Source organism: Corvus hawaiiensis, chromosome 10 (assembly GCF_020740725.1).
Source record: "Corvus hawaiiensis isolate bCorHaw1 chromosome 10, bCorHaw1.pri.cur, whole genome shotgun sequence".
NCBI classification, from domain to species: Eukaryota; Metazoa; Chordata; class Aves; order Passeriformes; family Corvidae; genus Corvus; species Corvus hawaiiensis.
In genome coordinates this window covers 19827224-19841453 of record NC_063222.1, presented here as the reverse complement: position 1 = coordinate 19841453, position 14230 = coordinate 19827224, and the positions used below count along the sequence as shown (strand labels likewise).

The 14230-nt window shown below is 64.2% G+C and overlaps 1 protein-coding gene across 2 annotated transcripts; it reads left to right on the top strand.

Moving 5' to 3' along the window:
* The first annotated feature begins 3535 nt into the window (after nt 1–3535).
* CHRD (chordin) lies at nt 3536–13755 on the top strand. Of its 2 annotated transcripts, XM_048314961.1 has the most exons (24): nt 3536–3835; nt 5880–6162; nt 6486–6589; nt 7090–7213; nt 7606–7743; nt 7820–7937; nt 8836–8932; nt 9036–9177; nt 9251–9391; nt 9860–9942; nt 10031–10178; nt 10276–10382; nt 10467–10583; nt 10665–10827; nt 10920–11161; nt 11248–11361; nt 11595–11807; nt 11890–11983; nt 12097–12153; nt 12244–12347; nt 12494–12596; nt 12715–12869; nt 13035–13128; nt 13280–13755. In XM_048314961.1, exons 2-24 carry the CDS (start codon nt 6033–6035, stop codon nt 13345–13347), a joined length of 2856 nt encoding a protein of 951 aa, XP_048170918.1. In that variant the 5' UTR covers nt 3536–3835; nt 5880–6032; the 3' UTR covers nt 13348–13755. The 2 variants fall into 2 exon arrangements, with proteins under 2 accessions (XP_048170918.1, XP_048170917.1); XM_048314960.1 differs by lacking the exon at nt 3536–3835 and having other exon boundaries at nt 6018–6162; nt 7087–7213.
* The last annotated feature ends 475 nt before the right edge of the window (nt 13756–14230 follow it).

The window sequence follows — 14230 nt, the reverse complement described above, 5'->3', positions numbered from 1 at the left end:
TGCCAGCGCTGGCCTCGGGCCCTCCACCGTGCCCATGTCAGTCCCTGCCATGCCCCCGCCATGTCCATTCCCTGTCCCTCCCTGGGTGCAAAGTCATTGACAGTGCCAGGCTGGAGAGATGCGGTGCCCTGCATTCCTTCTTGATTAGGCAAACAAACCCATCAGGGGAAACTGGAGAACAACTGGAAACTGGAGGTCTAATGGACCCCCATGGGCATCCTAAGGTGCCCACAATAGTCACTTTACTCTAAAATATTCCTTTTCAGCAATGCCAGAAGCTGGCAGGCAGCATGAGCCTGTGTCCGTGGGCAGACTGGTATTCCTCTGCTGGAAAGAGCAATGCCAGCATTTGCTGCCGTGCCAGAGGGGCAGAGGAGGATGTGGGGGAGAGCCCCTGCTGCTGGCCCCAGCCCGATCCCACGGATGTTGTGTGCTGTAGCGGGAGAGAATGTGGGGGCAGTGAGTGAGGCACAGGGACCACAGAGGGACACGGGGGCTCCGGCCAGGCAGCCAGGGCTCTGGCAGGGGACAGGAAGCCAGGCGGGGGCCGCGGGGCTGCACAGCTGGCCGGATCCCGGTGCCAAGATTCCCACCTCTCCTTACAGGGTGCAAAGTGCTGGGAATCCCGCTGCAGGGACAGCCGTTCGCACCCACTTTGCCAAGGTGCTGAAGACAGCAGGAGGTGCCAGGAGTCAGGGAAGGGGGGGAAGAGGAGGAAGACGCAGGGGTGGGAGGGAGACTGTGGTTCGGTGGCACAGCTGCTGTCGCCGAAGGCCACCCAGATGTGCTCGCTGGGCACCCCCAGGATATCAGTGATAGCATGGGAAGCAAACCTGGCCTTCCAGGGGCAGGGAGGGGGGTCTCAGCCCCCTTTGAAGCCCCCATAAAAGAGTCCGGCATAAAGGAAAGAGAAAGTCAAAGGAACAAAGAGAGCGGCTAATCCCGGCGTGAGCAAACAGCCCCGTTTGCTCAGGGCACAGCTGGCTCCGGGGCCAGGGAAAGGAGCACAGCGGGGCTCTGCGAGTGCCAGGCAGCGGGGGACCCTCTACCCGGGCTGCCCTTCCCCGAGCACGGGCAGTCCCCGGGAGCAGGGTCCCTCCTGGACCCTCCGGGCTTTTTTGCTACATATGCAAATTGCCAATAAACATCCGTGGGCAAATCCTACTCGCCGCGCAACCTGGTCCTTGCACTGCTCCCAGACAGCCGTCCCAGGAGAACACCCACGCTGCCGGGTAAACGGACTTGCAAGGGGCACCTTGGTCGGAGTGCAGCAGCTTGGGAGTGAAGGATGCCAGGGTTTTACCTTTCCCAATTTTCAGCAAGCCACATGCTGCCCAGCACCCCAGCACAAAGCCCTCGGTGCTGCCCAGAGGATGTCCATGGGCAAACCCTCCTTGCCTTGGGCAAGGGCGCCTTATGCCAGTGGCTCTGCTGGCATCTGGGGCGATTCCACCTCCTCTCCCATCCCGCTTCTCAGCCAAGCTTCCCGCTCCAGTGGGGGGCACGGAGTGCGGTGGGGGGGCACCTCGTCCCTCCGCCTCCATCCCACGGAGAGGCGAAGGGGTTAATGCCAGGCAGCCGAGCCGCAGGTGGGCGCAAGAATGAAATTCCTTCTCGCTGTCCTGCGAAGTCTGGGCACAAATATTTGCCTGCATGTCCGGTGGGGAGGGGGGAGACCACCATCGCTTCTGGGAGCTTGCTAATCCCCATGCCAAACAAGGCCCCCACATGCCCCACGTGCCCCCCCCTCCCCCCCCACCTTCCTCCTGCTGGGATCACCCTGCAAAGCCTTTGAGGAGGGAACATTTGGGGTCAGGGGGATACCAGCACCTCTGGGTGCTCCTATGAGCAGGGAGCTCTATGGGGTTGACAGGCCACTGGGAACAGGCATCTTGTTCAGGGACACTGCCAGGATCAGCTTGGCATGGCAGATGAGACTGTTTTGGGGTCTCCATTCCGCTCCCCAAACCGTGGCCACCACAGCGGGATGGGATGAAGGCGAGAGTCCCAGCCATCCCCGCCATGTCAGCAATGCACCCTCCATAATAAATTCCATGTGTTCACAGACAGAAAAGAGACTTTCCCCTGCTCCATTGCCCCCCCCCCAAACTGCATCCCCCATCTGTACCTGCCACCCCCAAAACTCCCTCCATCTCCAGACTCCCCTGGCCTTCGTCTGGGATGGCCCAGCCCTGCAAGTCACCTACCAGTTGTGCAAATATTGCCGGAACGGCTGTAATCCCTGTGTCCAACATGAATTATGAGATATTTCCACCCATTACGACAGGCCCCCCCCCCCCCCCGCCCCGCCGCGTGTGTGTGAGGCCGGGGGGATTAGACACGGCACAAGCCACACTCGGCACAAAGCTTTGGGGAGGCTGACGGCTCTCTGTGTCCCACAACAGGGCGGGGCAGTCGAGGGGGGCTCTTTTTGGAGAGGGGGGGTACCCCACATGCCTTCCCGTCTCCAGGCTCATGCCTGGAGGGTGTGTTGGGATGCCCAGAAGGCAGCGGGAGGCTGTGGGAAGGGGGGCCCAGGGCACGTAGTTGCACCACGACCCCATCCCGGGAGAGCAGAGGCTCCTTCCTGTCGCCCTGAGCCCGGCTCATGTTCAAAGCCGCGAGCAGGCAGCAGCTAATGAGGGCAGACAATGGGAGCTGCGTGGGGCAGAGCTCGGGTGAGGGCCTGCTGAGACACCCCCACGCCAGGCATGGCACAGCCCTGGCACCACGATCCTCTGGAATCCTCCATGGGACCCTCACCGCTGGGCAGGGCACGTGCCCACAAAGCCCCTGCAGAACTACACGTTGTTCAGTAGGGCACCTTTGGAGCATCCCACCTGCACTTTGCTGGGACAGGAGACATCCCGTGGGACCACCACCTCCCCACCGGGGACAAGCCAGTGCCCACCCTGGGAAGAGGTGGTGGAGGGGTGAAGATGCAGGCTTGAGGCTGCCCATGGCCAGCGGTCTCCATCGCGGTGCAGCTCCAGCTGCCCACAGCTGGCAGCCCCGTTGGGGACGTGCCGGCGCCAGGCCCAGCTCTGGAGCCTCAGAGGTGCCTTTGTGCAGGGCGCTGCTCCTCACACATATATATATATGTGTGGGCGCTGGGAAGCAGCTGCCGGGACCGGGACCCTTTCCCAGCACCACCCTTGGCCAGCACCATCCCCTCTCCAAAGGCACAGGGATCCCCGAGGCTCTGTCAAGCCACGTATGCCTTTTGATGAGGGCACTCCACGGCATTTCCAAGGGCAGCCCAGGCTGTGGATGAGGGAAACCCAGGCACGGCCGGGGCATCAATTTCCTCCTTGCCCACCGCAGTGGCTATGCCCGCCTCCGCGGGCAGGGATGCTCAGCACCCTCCTGACATGATAGCGCACGCCAGCATACCACCCCGGTCCCAGCCTGGCAGTGCCGGGACGCCCCTGCAGCCCCCCTCTCCCTCACGCTGCCGCCCAGTGCCTCGGATTCCCTCGTGCCGAGGGCTGCAGCCAGGCGGGTTCCCCGTCTGTCTTTCCTTTCCCCGGGAAAGGGGAGGGAGCTTCCCTCATCGCTTCCCCGTGTCCCGCAGACGAGCCAGGAGACTGTGACGAGTTCTGGGTGCACAGAGCCAGCACCGGATTCCTGGCATCGGCGGGACAGCTGGGAGCCATCGCCCGCCTCCTCCCTGCTCAGCCCCGCTCACGTCCCGCCGTCCCCAGGGCCGCTGCTGTGCTGCAGCGGGCACCGTGCAGCGACGCTGGCACAGCCACAAAGACCCCAACCCTTCCCTGCCCTCCACGTCGCTGGATCCCCGGCCAGCGAGGACGTCGGGAGACAGGAGAGGGGACAGGTCAGTGACACCGCTGGGGACAACGGGGAGGGCACAGGACCAAGGGGTGCCGTGCTGCCAGGCATGGTCGCTGCTTGCAGAACGCACTCGCAGGCAGCAGGGTGTCCGGGACAGCCGTGCCCGGGGGGATGCCCGAGGTCCTGGCAGTGTCCCAGCCCTGGCCATGCCAGCGGGCTGTCCTGCCGGGGTAAGCCCGGCTGCTCCTCCCTGCCTTCTGCCAGCTCCTGCCACGGACCAGGTCCCTTGCAAGGCCAAGCCCCCCTGCCGCACTGCCCGCCCCGGGAGAGGTGTCGCTCTGCGCGGAGATGTGTGCCAAACTAGGGCAGGGAATGGGATGGGGCAGCCATGGACAAGCCGGGGATGGGCAACCCCATGCTGGCACTGGGGCAAGGGGCGGTGGGCTGCAGCCCCCCCAGCTGCTCGCTGGGCTGCGGGGAGGCCCAGGAGGAGCCTTCTGGGGAGGCAGGGGCCTGTTGTGCTCCAGCTGTGCCGTGTTTCCCTAGCTACACCGCGCAGCTGGCCGGGTGTTTGCACCGCCCGGAGTTGATTTTGGCAGCCCCACGCTTCCCCCTCCTCCCCTCCCCACCCGCCTTCCCCCTGCCGGGCGCCCGCCTGCCACGCACCCACCACCCGCAGCCTCTCCCTGCCACCCTCGGCGGGGATGGCAACAGGGACATGGGTGACACAAGCTGCCCCTACTCCTCATAGGCTTCCCCTCCCCTGAGTTCATGCCTCAGTTTCCCCAGATGGATGATGCTTTCCCCAAAGTTTTCCATGGTGCTTACTCACTGCCAATCTCTGCCACCCTTACCAGCCCAGGAGTGGGTGAAGAGTGGGACTGGTGCTGGGTGCTGCTCTCGAAGAACTGCCCCCCCTCTCCTCCAGATGCCTCTTCCCTCCCTGGGCAAGGGAACCTTCCCCTGCAGCCACTGTCACTGGTGGGCAGGACCCAGGGTCCCACTCTGGAGCCTTGCTCTGCCCAGGGTGGGCAGCAGCTGGAGAAATCTAGGAATGTGGAAGGCATGAGCTGGAGGGGGTTGGTTGTGCCTTTGCAGTGTGGATTGGGGGAGGGGGCTGGCTGTTTTGGGAGCCCATGCTCAGGGGTGCTGAGTGGAAGGAGGAAGGGCTGGCTGCAGGGGAACAGTGGATGGCCAGTGCATTGCAGTGTCCTGTGTCCTGGGATGCCAAGTGGCCTGGGAGTGGACTGAGTGGATGGAGTAGTCCCCAGGATGTCTCATGCCTGGGGAGTGAAGGACAATGAGCCCTGGAAGGGCTCATGACTGAAGGTGGACTGTGTGGATGTGGAGATGCCAGGATGCTCTGTGCCCAGGAGGTGCCCCATGCCAGGAAGAGTACACGGACTGAGGAGACCAGCGTTTGAACGGGTGTGCCCTGCAAACGCCGTATTCCCGAGGGGGGTTATGTGGATGAGAGACTCCGATGGGGCTCATGGCCTTGAAGAGGGGCATGTGAATGGTGGCATGCCTGGGATGTCCAGTGCTCAGGAACACCCCTAGCTCTGTGGAAGGGGTGTGGATGGTGGTGGTGGTATCTCCATATAGTGCCCTATATCTCAGAGGATGTTGTGTGAATTGGGAGGGGATGACCCCAGGATGCCCAAAACCTGAGAATGCCGGATGCCCTGAGGGAGGGTTATATCCTAGAATCATATAATAGAATGGGCTGGGTTGGAAAGGACCTTAAAGACCATCTGGTTCCAACCACCATCCCTCAGGTTCCCCTGGGGCTGGCATGTGAGTAGGGATGCTCTGCACTCGGGGGTACCACATGCCCGGGGAGAGGGGGAGCAACGAATGGGGGGGGATCCCCAGGACATCCCGAGGCCGGGGGTACCCCCTGCCTGGCGGGGCAGCCGCGTCCCCCGGGTGCCGCAGGACGGGACAGGACAGGACGGCCCGTGCCAGGCGGGGGCGGCGGGGCCGGGGCCCGGGGGGATGTGGGGGGGTCGGAGCGCGGCGGGGGGCGCATACCCCCCCGGCTGGCCGCTGCCTGCGCCTCATTAGCGGGGCCTTTGTTTGCACAGGGCTCGCAGCTCCCGCTTGCCCATGCCGCCGCCTATAAAGCGGAGCCGGAGCCGGCAGCCGGGCAGAGGCGGCGGCAGCGCCCGGCAGCGCCCGGCCCCCCCTCCCCGCCGCCGCCTCCGGTCCCGGTCCGCCCGCCCCGGCCGGCCGGCACCATGCGCGCCGCTGCGCTGTTGCTGCTCGCCCTGCTCCCGCTCCGGCCCCTGCCCGGCCGCGCCGCCCGCCCCAAGCTCGCCCTGCCCATCCGGCCCGACACGGATCCGCTGCCCCCCGGCGGGGCGGCAGGTAGGAGCCCCCTGCCCTACACCCCTCCTTCCCCCTCTCCGCGCACCCCCGGTCCTGTACAAGCCGCTGCCGCACCCCCCCGTCACGCATCCCGCGTCGGGCACCCCCTCCCTGCCACCCGCACCCCCGTCGTGCATCGCATGCCTGCACCCCCCGTTCTCTGGCACCCCGCGTTCCGCCCCGGGCCCCCCGGCTGGCCCGAACCGGCACCGGCAGCGCAGCGGGCGGCGGGGCGGTGCCGGCCGGTCCGGGGCTGCGGCAGGGGGGTGCCCGCGGCCCGGAGACGACCGGGACGGCGGTGAGTGGTAGTGGGGTCTCCGCAGGCTGCGCCTTCGGGGGGCATTTCTATGCCCTGGAGGAGACGTGGCACCCGGACCTGGGGGAGCCCTTCGGGGTGATGCGCTGCGTTATCTGTCACTGTGAGCCGGTGAGTGCCCCCACACACCCCTTTCCCTGGGAGACCCCCCGGCACCCGGCTCTGCTGGGGAGGGGGCTGGCAGGGAGGGAGTTCGACCCCTCTGTTCAGTGCACTCCTCTCCTTCCCATGGAAGAGGGAAGCGGGATCCCTTCAGCCAGCCGGACACCTGGATGTCCTCCCCCGCGGCAGGGGGAGGGGAAGGGGGGTTTAAAGGATCAGGCTTCATTCTTCCTCCCCCTCCTCGGGGATGGCCTCCGGCCCCCTCCCTCCTTCCCTCCGAGCAGTTCCCTGAGGCCGGGGCTGGCGGGGCCACGCACAGCTGGTCCGGAGCCTGGGGGCCGTGGGGAGGGGGCCCGGGTTTGGCTGCCGTACAGGCATCTGGGGACTGTGCAAGGTGCCCAGGGGCTCCAGATGGAAAAAGATGGGGGAAGCCAGGCTGTGCCGGGAGGGCGTGACTGAGAACACCTTGGCACGGCTCTCCTGGGGTCTTCTTGGCCCCTCCACAGCAGAGGAACCACCGGGGGAAGCCCGTGGGGAAAGTGAACTGCAAGAACATGAAGCAGGATTGCCCCGTGCCTGCCTGTCCCCGGGCCACGCTGCTGCCTGGGCACTGCTGCCACACCTGCCCCAAAGGTGAGGAGAGTGGGTGCTTTCTTGCAGGGAGCCCCCCCAGCCCCCCAGCATCCCTCACTGGCCTGGGAAAGGGGGCATTGCACACCCCTTTGAGAAGGGTTAGTCAATGTGTTATGAAAGTCACCAGTGCCCAAAATCTGATGGGCAGGGGGAAGCCCTGATGGGAACAGCCTGAAAGGAATGCAGGGAAGGCGCACAGGGCTAAATGCCCTGCCTGTCCACGTGCCTGTGCACAGCACACCCCAGCTAAGAGCCCCATAGTGATTCACAGGGCACATCTCAGTTTGTCTCAAGAGGGGGGATTTACTATTGTCCCCCATTCCGAGCTCTTGGGCACAAGCAGCCTGGTGTGATGGTGTCCTCCTGTGTCCACCCCATGCCAACCTTGCCAGGCCCCCCAGAGAAGAGCCCTGCACCCCGCTTTGACACCTTCGAGTACTTCCAGGACAAGGAGGATGACTTGGACAAGCCCTACAATGACCGCTCCTACCTCAGCTCTGAGGGCCTGGCTCGCGACGATGCCCGCACAGGTGAGCCACCTGCCCAGGCAGCAGCAGTGTGGGGCACCCCCCATGCTCCCCCTCATCAGCAGCATCCTCTCCCCAGAGTTTGTGGCCTTGCTGACGAGTGGCCCAGAGCCATGGCGCCCCACGTCCAGCGCAGTGGCCAAGGCTCGCTTCACCCTGCTGCGCTCTTCCCTGCTCTTCTCCATCAGCTACGAGCGGTGAGTCCTGCCTGCTGCTGCCTGTCCAGCCTGGCACATCAGGCAGCTCTCTGGAAAAAGGGGGGGAATTTAACAGTGTTTGTGCCCTTCTGTTCCCTTCTGACATCCCCCCCAAGGTGCCAGAGCCTTGCACTGACAGAATGAGAGATTTGGGGAAGGGGGGGCAATGTGCTGGGCTCCAGCCTAGGTCAGCAGCCAGAATTTCGGCACACCCACGGTGTCGGCCCAGCCTCACCCATTTGCCTCCAGGTCTGGACTGGGAACAAACGGGAACGGTTCCAAGGCTCCCGTGGGTGCAGCTGGCAGAACTACTGTGCCACCCTGCAGGCTCTGCCGGTGGGCAGTGCCTTGGCACTGCTGCCAGGGTTCCCCATCCTTGCCGTGCCCTTCCCGCATGCCCGCCAGCAGCAGAGCCTCTCCTCTCCCTCCCTCCTTCCCGCTCCAGTTTCTTCTGCTCTTCCTCGCTTCCAGGCCCCTTTGCATAGTAAAGTGGTGACTAATTTCCAGCTCTGACAGGGGGAGCCAAGCGGAGCCGAAAATGCTCCTTATTTACAGCCTGAACAGTCAGCTCCCTGCGGGTCCTGCCATGGTGCCTTTCCCGGCAGAGACCCCCATCCTGCTTTGTGCCGGTTAGACACCGCTCCAGGATAGGGGAGTCCAGAGAACCCGTGCCAAGCTGGATTTGGCAGGACAGCAGTGTTGGGCTAGTCCTGGAATGGGTGGGCAGAGTCTGGCGCTTGGCACCCCAGGGGAACGTCATCCTTCTCCTGCCCACCCCAAACCCCCGGTGACTCCCCTGTGCCCTCCCCGACACACCCCTGTGCCTGATGCTGAGGGTGGTGCCGGGGGAGGGGGAGGGCAGGCACGTGGCCCTTGCTCACCCCGCGGATGCCCGCAGGCTGGGGCGGCCGAGCCGGGTGCGTTTCAGTGACCCCGAGGGTAACGTGCTGTTTGAACACCCCGTGCAGAAGAGCGCTGCCCCTGAGGACGGCATGGTGAGAGGGGCTGGGAGGGCAGGGGGCACGGTGCTCCTTCCCACCCTGCCGGGTGTGCGGTGCCCCCCAGCCACCGCCCAGCCCTTCCATCCATCAACCACAGCTCTGCGGGATGTGGAGGACGGTGTCCAAAGCCAATGTCCAGCTCCTGCGGGGGGAACAACTCCGTGTATCCCTCATCACCCGGGCACAGCCGTCTGGAGAGGTCCACGGGCACATCCTCAAGCACCGGGCACTCTTCGCAGGTAAGTCCAGCTCTGGCAGGCACACCAAGTGGGTGCCCACCAGAATGTCCCTCATGCCCCTGTCCCTGCACAGAGACGTTCGGTGCCATCCTGACCTCGTTGGACCCCTTGCACTTGGGTGCTGGGGGCATGGCCATGCTGACACTGAGCGACACGGAGAACAACCTGCACTTCATCCTCATGGCCCGGGGACTGCTGGAGCCTGGAGCAAGGGGTGAGAGCAGGCAGGGAAGGGGAGGGAGGCACTGCCCAGATGGGGCGACATAGAGCTGAGGGGGTGCATGGGTCAGCATCTGTGGGGTCAGGATGGGTGCCTGGGCTGGGTGTGAGGCTCAGGGTGGGTATTGGGGGTGGGGTGAAGGGTGAGGTGTGCATACGTTGTATGTTGGGTGATTTGGGGTGCACATGGTGGGGAGCAGACGGTGTGCACCTATGTGGGGTGACTGGGAGTGCTGCAGAGCATATGGGATGTGAGGGTTGTTGTGCAAGAAGGACAGGTTTGTGACGTGGGTGTGCACGGATTCAGGGGGTGCTGGAGGGAATGGTGAGGGTCCAGGCACACAGGGGCAGGCAGCTGGCAAAAAAGTGCCAGGGGGTTGGAGACGGTAGGCATAGAGGGGTGGGTTTCACAGTGGTTGCAGACCCCTGGTCCAGTGGGTCTACTCCCCTCTGTCATGTCCAGAATCCCCCTGGGTCCCACTGAGGGTCCGCATCCTGCACCAGGGCCAGACATTACGGGAGGTCCACACCAACATCACTGTGGAGGTAAAGCCTTCTGTTCCCCCACGTGCCCCAGCAGCCACGGTGCCCAGAGCACCAAGGCTGATCCATGGCACTCTACCCCCGCTGTCAGGACCCCGACTTCGCAGAGGTGCTGAGTGACCTGTCTGCCCAGGAGCTGCAGTTGCTGGTGCAGGGGCAGCTCCGCATTGCGGCTGAGACGGAGGGCCGGCACGCACGGCAGCTGGCTGGCACCATCACCACCCGCCGCAGCTGTGACAGTGAGCGCAGGGCAGGCACCCTGGGGTGCAGGGGGGTTGCTGTGCTCACCTCCATGCCAATCTCACCCACCCCTGTGCCTCTCTCCTCGGGCTGAAGCCATCCAAAGTGTGCTGTGCGGAGCGGATGCTTTGCTGCCGACCAAAACTGGGGCTGTGGGCTCAGCCAAACTGGCACTGCATGAGAATGGCACCCTGGAGTACCAGGTAAGTGGTGGACACCCATTTCCCTCTCGCGGGTCCCAGGGGTATCTGCCACCCTGGCACTGCCCCTTGGCACACTACCCACAGGTGCAGGTAGTGGGCACTGCCAGCGAGGTTGTGGGCATCACACTGGAGACCAAGCCCCGGCGGAAAAGCAAGAGGAACATCCTGTTTGACATAACACCCAGCTACAAGGATGGGCTGGTGAGCACTAACCTATGCTGGGAGGGGTGGCATAGGGACTTTGGGTGAATCCCTGTCCCAACCTGCATGATCTCCCACCAGTGGCAGGCCTGGGGTGCCTGGCAGAGCCCCAGCGCCCGCGATGCCCACATGCTTCTACAAAATGAGCTCTTCCTCAATGTGGCCACCAAGGATTGGGCGGAGGGTGAGCTGCGGGGCCAAATCATCTCCCTGCCCTACAGTGGGCTGCTCGCCCGCTACACAGGTACCAGGGACTTGTGGGGTGGTAATGGGGGGCAGTGGGGCAGCCCTCCCACACACCACCCACCCCCTCCCATGGTCCCTGTCTGTGCGCAGAGATGCCCGTGGCATTGGCAGGGCAGCTGGTGTCCCCCCCAGTGCACAGTGGCGCTGGTGGGCACGCCTGGCTCTCGCTGGATGAGCACTGCCACCTGCACTATGAGATCTCGGTGGCGGGGCTGGGACGGCCAAGCGACAGCACTGTCAGTGCCCACATCCATGGGGTGGCCGAGCTGGGGGAGATGGGCACCCGCCCCCACCAGCACAAGCGCCTGCTCAAGGGTTTCTACAGCACTGAGGTAAGGTGGGCACCTGGTCAGGGCACACCGCAGCAGGGGCTGGGCCAGACCTTATCCCCACCCTGGTGCCCCTCTTGCCACGACAGGCTCAGGGGGTGGTGAAGGACCTGGACGCTGACCTGCTGCAGCACCTGGCCCAGGGCACTGCTTTCCTGCAAGTCAGCACCAAAGCACACCCCAATGGGGAGATGCGGGGACGGGTAGGTCCTCATCGGGACAGGGCACCCCTACCCATCCCAACTGCTGCCTGGGACTGGGTGGCACTGCCTGGAGCAGGGTGGAAGGGCGCAGGATCACTCTGTTAGAAGGTCCCAGCAGTACAGCAGTACACATTAGTGTTCTGTGGTCATGGGAGGTCCCTTCACCAGCCCTGGCCATGGAGGCCAGCAAGGCACCGGCATGGGAAGTAACCTCCTGCTCATTGCCCCTCCAGGTGCACATTCCCAACCAGTGCCATGCAGGAGGGACCCGCCTGGCCCCGGGGGAGTCCCTGGGGCAGGCTGAGGTCTCCGAGAGCACCAAGACCAGGGACCTGGAGCAGCTGAAGAAAGACCCCAACTCCTGTTTCTTTGAGGGTCAGCACCGGGCACATGGCACCCGCTGGGCACCTGACTACGACAAGAAATGCTCCATCTGCAGCTGCCAGGTACGAGCCGGGGATTGTGCTGGAGGGGCAGCACCCATCAGTAATGCCCCTCCGCAATGAACCCCATCCCTGCTGTCCCCAGAAGCGCACAGTGATCTGCGACCCCATCTTGTGCCAGCCCCTCAACTGTACCCACCAGGTGCACCCAGAAGAGCTGTGCTGCCCCATCTGTGAAGGTACCTGGGGGATGGGCTGGGGGGTTCCTTGTAAAAACAAGGTGGGGGTCCCTCTCGGAGACTTGGCTGCTGGCACCGTGTGCATCCCCTCATGGCCTTCCTCTTCCTTGTAGAGAAGAAGACAGAGCAGGAAGAGCTGAAGCTGGAGCGGGCACGGGACAGTAGCGAGGGTAAAGTCCTTGTGGGCATGGGCTGAGGGGGCAGCTCTACAAAGGCTGACTCACAAGGGCTGTGACTTCCTCTTCTTCTTCCTCTCCTAGGCTGCTACTTTGATGGCGACAAGACATGGCGAGGCTCCGGCACTCGCTGGCACCCTGTCGTGCCCCCCTTTGGCCTCATCAAATGTGCCATTTGTACCTGCAAGGTGGGTGCAGGTTCCCGACTCGCCCCCCAACCTGGTCTGGCACTTGTGGGTGATCTCAGTTACCAGGCACCGTGCCTGAGGCTCAAACCAGGGCATGGGGCGCTGCCTGCCCTGTGCCTCCCGTGAGCCCCGTGCCCTCCCTGCAGGGCACCACAGGTGAAGTGCATTGTGAGAAGGTGCAGTGCCCACGGCTCACCTGTGCCAACCCTGTGCGCGCCAGCCCCTCTGACTGCTGCAAGCAGTGCCCAGGTACCTGCACCCCTCTCCTGCCCTCCGTTCTCCCCGTGTAGCTCCCGTGTGCCCCCACTGGCAAGGCCACAGGCTGCCCTGCCACAGGCAGGCATCCTTCCAGTGTCCTTTCCTGCAGCCCCAGAGAAGAGCGCCCTGGAGCTGGCTGACTCCATGCAGGCGGATGCGCCGCGGGCGTGCCGCTTCGGGCGCCGCTGGTACCTCAACAACGAGAGCTGGCACCCCTCTGTGCCGCCCTTTGGAGAAATGAAGTGTATCCTGTGCTGGTGTGTGGTGAGTGTGCCAGCCTGGGGCGGCACCAGGGGAAGGGAAGGTGCCCCTATGCCAGTCCCCAGGGCTTTGAGAATGGGTGGGAGAGCAGCATCCCGGACACCCACTGCACCCTGAGGAGCTGCTGCACCCCAGCCCTGGTGCTCAGCCCCTCTCTCTGCTCTCCAGTCGGGGGAGACGCACTGCCAGCGCCAGGAGTGCCCCCCATCTGCCTGCGCTAGCCCTGCCACGAGGGACAACCCCTGCTGTGCCAAGTGCCGTGGTGAGTGCAGTGCTCACACATTGGCACCACTGCCCAAACACTCTGTGGCAGCCTCCACACCTCCCAGTCTCCTTGGTGCTGAGCACAACCACCCCAAGTGCCCTCCTGGCACCCACTGTGCCCATCTCTCAGCCCTGCTTTCTCCCCCCAGCCCTGGATGCCCCCTCAGATGCACGGGAGAAGGTCCATGATGCCAAGGTGGAGTCACGGAGCCACTGAGCAGTCACTGCTGCCCGGAGCAGGGCAAGCACTCAGCGCTTGCATGGGGGGGCCCCACTACCTATTGCCCCTGCCCGTGCAGGGCGGGGGGCACAGAGGAGCACAGTGGGGTGCACGTGGCCAAGCCCCCAGCCTGGGCACCCCATCTCAGCACAACTGCAATGCCAGGACTGCCCTACCCGCTCATGCCAGTGGGCAGTGGCCGGGCGCATGGAGGTTGGGGCACCTGCTGCCCTGCCCCTCAAGCCCTCCTGGCCAGCGGGCATCATGCCCATGTTGTACATAGTGTAAAGTCCCTCTCTCCCCTGTTTGCTGCACCCACCCTGTCTCGGCCGGGTTTCTCACATAATTTATGGTGGCAGTGGATGGGGGTCAAGATGTATTTATTAAAACCAGAGCTATTGCCCACCCGGCTCCTGTCTCTTCCTAGCAGCAGCAGGCACAGGGCCGTACCCCTGCACCCCGTGCTGGACACCAGGGGAACTTGCAGGCCCTGGCATTGCTGTGGTTGGGGATGTATATTAGGGGATATGGGGTATGGAAGCCAATGCCAGGATGAGGATATCCCTATGGGCTGTGGGGTGGCACTGGAGAGGACCAGAGCAGTGTACAGTGCCCACAGCTGGAGCCATGATGCCAACCTCTGCCCACGGAGGAGGTTGCCAACACAGTTGTAGACGGTGCCCGCTGGCACAAGGACACAAGGATTCTGTTCCCCACACCTCCATGGTGGCATGAAGAGCCCAGCCTGGGGCCCCAAGCCAGCTGCCACCCTTGGAGGCCCTGTCCTGCAGCACCCACAGCCAGCCGCGTGCCCAGGGCTGGGCACAGACACCCCAGCAACCCCAGTCATCCCAGTACAGCTGCACTGGACTAAGGCCTT